At 44.8% G+C, this 6,752-nt stretch overlaps 1 protein-coding gene across 1 annotated transcript; it reads right to left on the minus strand.

Moving 5' to 3' along the window:
- Positions 1-1,558: 1,558 nt before the first annotated feature.
- On the minus strand, positions 1,559-2,362 carry LOC136998943 (uncharacterized protein F54H12.2-like). Its single transcript, XM_067352330.1, has one exon. It carries the CDS (start codon positions 2,360-2,362, stop codon positions 1,559-1,561), a length of 804 nt encoding a protein of 267 aa, XP_067208431.1.
- Between the last annotated feature and the right edge of the window lie 4,390 nt (positions 2,363-6,752).

The raw sequence follows: 6,752 nt of genomic DNA on the forward strand, positions 1-6,752 counted from the left end.
CTGCACGGTGTTCCATCGATACGTGGTGGAATTTCGTCGAAGTCGCAGATGAAATCGTTGATCCGAGTGTGGCGGGATTCCGTAACTATCGAAATATGTGCCGGTACCGTGCTTGTCGATGTAAAAGGCGACCCAGTGTCTTCCGGGGCGATCATGCTCGTCTGTATTAGCGACAATGGCTGTCGACCTTGTCCACACCCTCGGTAGTCTGTCGGCAGGATAGACTCCTGCATATCTGACATTGAGACGACACAACACATGTAAGATTTCCAGTAAATTCATTTTTCGCGTAACAAGACGGTGCTCGTGCGCGAGGAATTATTTGTATAGTAGAGTCGCAGGGGTTTATCTCCTTTCGCGTAGAGTAGACGTTCTCGAATGATTGTGAGGAAATGGTTTATTGAGCGTTGCTATCGGTAGGATATTCTTCTTTCTTTACACACGGTATATCTTTTGCAATGTAATTACGTGATTGATTCTTGTCTTCTTCTTCTTCTTCTTTTTTTCCGTAGCGTTACGCCACGCCTCGATATTGCGAATTATATCGAGATTTTTATTCTTTTTCATAAAAACGCCGCTGTCAGCTTTTTCGCTTATGCTCCAATTTTTATGAGAAAGATCATCGCAGCTCGAAACGATGCTACACTCACTGCTGGTGTTTTGAGCGCCTATCCAACGTTTCAATTTGCCGGCGTTGCGTAACACGCAAAGAAATTTGTCTGTAGAGCAAAATCGAAAACCGTGGTGAGAGCACCGATGTCCGCTCTCTTTGTCTTCCGACATATTTTTAAACGCCGGAGAAATTTTTTCTAGATTATATACGTTTCTGGAAAGTAGACGTCTCAGATAGCGGGCCTTTTCTTGCCCCCTGCTATAGATGTAGCGCACTCGACGTGCTATTTTTCGCAGTTGTATTACAAAACATTTTAGGTCGGTTTCGCCATCGAAATACTCGATTCCGTGATAATTTCGCGAAAGCCAGTTGTTTTCTCGTCTCGATTTTTCAGGTAAATCGTCAAAAAGATAGGGAGGCGTCATAATCCAGTGTCCGATGATTGCGGAGTTAAGCGCGACAACAGCCACTTCTTTCGGAATAAACTTCTCGTCGGCATCGCGGAAACCCTGTATATCGATGACTATATCCATGGTTATGTCCAAGTACTCGCTCTTTCTTTTCAAACAAAGCGACGCCGTTCGTGTCTCGAACAAAACTGAATCTCTTTCCGCTGCTTTACACGTTATTTAAGAAAACAGACGTTAGGGAAAAATGTACGTAGTAGTAGTAGTGGTAGTAGTAATAGAGGTGGGGGGTTTGACGTTATAAAAACCTAACCGCCAAAATCGACGATAACTTGTCGAGAGGAGTCTATTTCTAGAATATTATCGAACTCTGCATAAACGATACAATTAACGGTCGTGGTAAGCGCCTTATCAAATTTCACTTCTAATCGCAAACTACCATGTTTCGCGAGATTCCAATGTCCGGCGCAATGAGCGGACAAGTCGGGGGTAAGATCAAAAGCGAAAAGAGTGTAGCCCTGGGCATAATCCTCTCTACTTATAGAATTCCCTCGTTCAAGAAGTGAATGCCGGTTCTCGAGAAGAGCGTGTGGTAGGCTTCGACGTAAAGCTTTTCGTCTTTCGAGAAGTTCGATTGTAACGGCCTACTGGGAATTTGCATACCATCGGCATACAGAGAAAAGAAATTTATACCGTAGTTTTTAAAATTAAACGGATTCAATTTTCTATCGCCATTAAACGCTTTGTTATCGACAAAACCGACTATTACGCGTTTCGGCAGTTGTCCGAGTATTACATTATCTATCGATTCTCCTACGAGTCCGGCGTGAATCGTAAATGTTTTAACCTCGACTTTTGTGAGAAGATATTTGGCGGTGGTTTTACTCAACATTTTCGCGTGCGAGAGTAACACACCAGGGCTTATCTTTGCTCTTCTAACGAGCAGACTAGCGTCTAGAAGGCGTATTTTTGACACCAAATTAGATTCCATAAGGCAAAACGAATCTTTCGAGCGAACGAGCCTCATTCTAACTTCCACCCTGTTGATTAAAAATTTATCCTGATTGAAAACGTCGCAGTGAAGATGACCTATGAGATCTAGCGCCTGTCCATCTCGAATGTAACGCGAGCGTCTCACGAGAGCCTGATTCGTGGCTTGCGACTCTAGGAGAGCGTCCATTAAACCCGGGGTATCCGCGTCCCACAGGCAGGAGGTCAGATGGGAATTTTTTGCGGGTGAAGAATAATTTAATAACGCCTCAATGTAAGCCCGATATGCGTAAGCGTTGTTTGGGGGTGACACGAGTTTTTGATTAAAGTATATGTCGATTTGGTTGAACATGGAATGCAGTAAATGATTTAGGGCCTACTTTGAACTCGGGGGTGCCAGCGGCGGTACCGCCTCCTGCTAGGGGGGAAGATTCTACGCGTACGCGAAGACATGGTGTGTGTGAGATCTAGATAATCTTCCCCATGGCCGGGTATGACGAATTCTATAGACGCGTCGTCCGCGAGCGACGTTACGGGTTTGTAATAAATCCATTGCGATCTCTCGATGCTGGTTTGTGTAGGCGGTAAAGAAAAGAGATCGAGTTCACTCTTTAAGCACTCGTTTGAATGTGTATGAAGAAAGGACATGTTCCGTAAATTCCTAATTCACACGTCGATTAAGAGAATATGTCGGCTACACTGCGTTTCTTGATTCGACGACAGCGCCCTGTGGATGGATTTTTTTTGTTGTTGGTCTTTCTACCTGCCGTGCGTATTTTCTTCGTTGCCCTTTTTTTGTTCATGATTTTTCTTCGCGCGTTGCTATTCTTCGACGATTTCTTTTTGTTCGTCTGACGATGAGGACGACGACGGCGCTTAGAAACAGCGTTGCGTCTTACGTGACTGAAGAAAGGAAACTGAAGCGCAGCTGTTTTCGCGGATACTTTATAACCTGTTCCCTTCATCAAGCTAGTTATTTTTTCTTTGGCTTTTTTTTTTAGATTTCTGCTCGATTCCTTGAGACGAGATTTGACCGCCTCCTTAAACGACGTATTATTTTCGACATCCTCCATCACGTTAACGCCAGCTCGTAAAGCTTCTTTACCAACCGCTCGTACACCTTTACTCAGATAAGGAAGCACCCTCCTGAATAATCCTCCGAGAAAACTACCGATTCCGTGTCCTCGTTGATAGGGTGCTCTGACGAAAACCCTTGTGATTCCTCCGCTCCTACCTCCGCTATCGCAATATTCGTGGTCCTCCGGTCTAGCCATAGCGAGCGGCTTTTCCGACTGATTTTTTCTTACTGGAAACGTCTAAAGTGCAACGTCACCGTTAGCGTTCCCGATTAGAATGGTATTCTTTTTCCGAATTGATCTTTTATATCTATTTCAATCCTGCGGAAATACGTTTGTCGTAATGGGATATAATGCGGGACGGAGAAATGTTTCACTTGATTCGCGCCGTACGCGTAATAATGTCCGTAATGTTGCAACTCGACCGGTACTATTCGAAGAAGTGGAGTTTGCACATCGCCGGTTATATAAGGTTCGCAAATATCGCAATAAACAAAGAGTTTATCGGGAATATCGCGCAGCAATCCGTGCGGTTCGACGGTATAAAAACTTCCAGCGCGCACTCCTTGTTTTAAACCCGTTTTAAACCCGAGTTTAATAAAAGGCGCTGTAAAAATATCTTTGGAATTAGGTTTAGTCGCAGTGAGCGTGGTATGATATGCGATTTCTAGGCGATTGCTAGGCGTTGGTATGGCCCCGCCGCAGCCGAGTATTCGTAGAAAATTATCGGAAACGTTCATATGATGAATCAGATTGCATGTAATGTCGAACAAGATTTTACCGCCGCTAGCGTCTTCTAGTTTCAAATTATTATGCGAATTCGCATCTTTGCAAGCCGAATTAATAGCGGAGATAAGTTCCTCGAAATTTTTGTAAATACCATTCAGAATTACGCCTTCCGTCGACGTTAAGAGGATGCTGGAGTTCTGTTTTACCACATGAATGCTGTATTTTTCCTGACTTTTTTCTAACAAATACAGCTTTTTTCTGCCTGCATAGAATTAAAAATCCTTTTGCAGGATTAAAGAGCACACAAAAAGGGAATTCGCGTTAGTCGAAAAAAGTCGGAAAAATAAAGTTATTTATAACATTAATTTTTATTGACATACTCTTAGGATAACATGTCTTTTAGAGCTATCAATTTTAGCTTTTTATAAAAGTTTAACGATTTTAATACACCGAATAAGAGCAGCGCGAATTGCGGACTGCAGAATAGAATGTTATGGAACCATTAAAATTGGGCTGAAAAGTCTAATGTAAAAAATATTTTTGTCCGACTATTTTTACATACGTGTGCGTCCAATATCGGTATAACAGATGAAAAAATAACAAAAGATTAGTTCCAGGATAATATCAGAGAGGCGCTATACAATAATATGCGAATATATACACGCACCACACATACGCATACACAATACATTCATACTTAGATTATGACTTATGCCGATAATATCACTCTCATTTTTAGTTCCATCGAAATGATGGCGCTTTCGCGTCGGAGTTCGTCAGGCACTCCAGCATCCTCTTAACGGCGCCCCGTTTTTCCTCGTCTCGTGTGCATTTTCAATATTGACGAATCTAATGACATTTTCAACGTGGTTTATGTGTAAAAAAGTAGTGGGAAATTGGATCTCGTTAAGCGCGACTTCCCATTCTCCGTGTAAGTGTATAGGTTGAGGTAATTCTGTGGTGAAGGAAGTGGTTGCATTGTGCGGAAAATAACGCATGCTGCTATTGCTAGGAAGAATCAAGAGAAATTGATCCGTCCTCATTTTGAACAAGCGAGGTTAAACTCGAAGCAGGGATCCAAGAATCAAACTTACTGGGATAACCATGCCAGCTAACCAGCACCTGCTTATTATTACCGCGACCCCGGCTTTTTATCACACGGTCGACGATAAACTCCTCCTCCTGCAAGTTTTTCTCAACCCGAGCCAATTCTTGTTTGTAAAAAATGCCGTCTATGACTTCTCTCGCTAAATCGCTCAGCTCGTACACACGTAGTTTTCGCCAATCGAGTATGCGATGAATTCGAAATATCTCCTCACTCCACCGCGCCTCGTATCCTTTCTCGAAGACGACTTTTGCTCTACTGATACGAACGTGATCACCGACGTGGTATTTAGCCTTTCGGCGTTTTTCGTTCGCTTCGCCGTTGCTCCTCCATCGGCGCGTTATATTTTCACGCGCGATACGCGCATTTTTTCTCGTAACAGCATACGGTTGCATTCTGGTGCTCGAATGATGGGTGTGATTATAGGCGTTTACGATATTCTGCAAAACATCGATGTAGTGTCGTGTATTTTTATGTGTAAAATAATGCCACATTCGTTCTTTCAACGTTCTGTTGAAGCGCTCGACGATGGCGGCTTTGACATCCGGATTGCGGACTACGCGAAAACAAATGTCATTTTTTTCCAAAAACTTTTGTAGCGATCGCCCGACAAATTCTTTACCCTTGTCCGTTTGTAGGTATACGGGCGCGCGACCGTTACTTCTCGAGAGCACGTTCTGAAAAGCTTTCATTACAGAATTACTCGTTTTGTCGCGTAATGGTTCTACCCAGACGTATTTACTAAGTACATCGATAATCACGAGTAAATACGATATCCCTCGTTGTAACTTTTGAGATTTCGGAGTTCGATCAAATCTGCCTCCCACAGATCGTCGATATTCGTTACGTTGTAATGCATTCGCGGAAATTTCCGTCGCAATGGACGATGCAGTGTGTAGGCGTCTTGCGCTTCGAGCCATCGCTCGACATTGTTACGAGGTAAATTCGCCGCGCGAAACAAATTATCGACAGCCGAATAGCCAGCATAATGCGCGGGATCGTAGTACAATTTTTCAAGAGCCGTCATTCCAATTTACACTGTAACGGTGCAGCCCGCAAGCTGCATCGTTACGGCTACGGACCGTCCATCATTCGTAGCCCACCAAGGGCGCATCGAGCGCCGATAAATTTCTTATCGTAACAACGGCGGTCAACCGCCGAAAATCCCCCACACCCGACCGTTCCGAAATTCCGTTTTGTGGGGGACTCGCCGCCGAAACCGCCGATGCTTGCCGATTTGAAACCATTCGGCTGCTAGCCGGGTATAAAAGAGGCCCGGCTGTACGTCTTCTCACCAGATTCCGTTCGCTGATAGACAGCGAACATCCCTCTACGAGTGTCCTCGTAGTCCAAACCAAGCATACTCGGATTTTATACCTGTTCCAGCACACGAGTATCCTCGTGTACCGCCGAGCGTCCTCGGTATTCTTGACTCCCGCATACGAGAATATTCGTATACCCGCCAAGCGTACTTGGCTCCTCTAGGCCACCGAACTTCGTATTGCGGGCATTTCCGCGTACCTAGCCAGGTCGCCGTTCTAAAATTCCGCCTTTGTACGAGCGTCCTCGTACTCCCGCCGAGCGTAATCGGCAGCCTAAGTCCTTATATCGCGTTTATTCACCGGGATTTCAAATCCGTAATCCGTCCGGCAGGCAAAACCGCGTCGACCAATCCGCGCCGCCGAATAGTCCGCATCGATCTACGATCGAACAGACTCGGGATACTCTACGAACGCACTCACCGACAAGCATTGCGTTGTACCAACCGTTGCGACACGATCGCCCGCGCTTGCGCTCTCGCCGACCGCACCAGGACGCCTCGCGTCATATTT

The sequence above is a fragment of the Linepithema humile genome, chromosome 3 (genome assembly GCF_040581485.1).
Source record: "Linepithema humile isolate Giens D197 chromosome 3, Lhum_UNIL_v1.0, whole genome shotgun sequence".
Lineage (NCBI taxonomy): Eukaryota > Metazoa > Arthropoda > Insecta > Hymenoptera > Formicidae > Linepithema > Linepithema humile.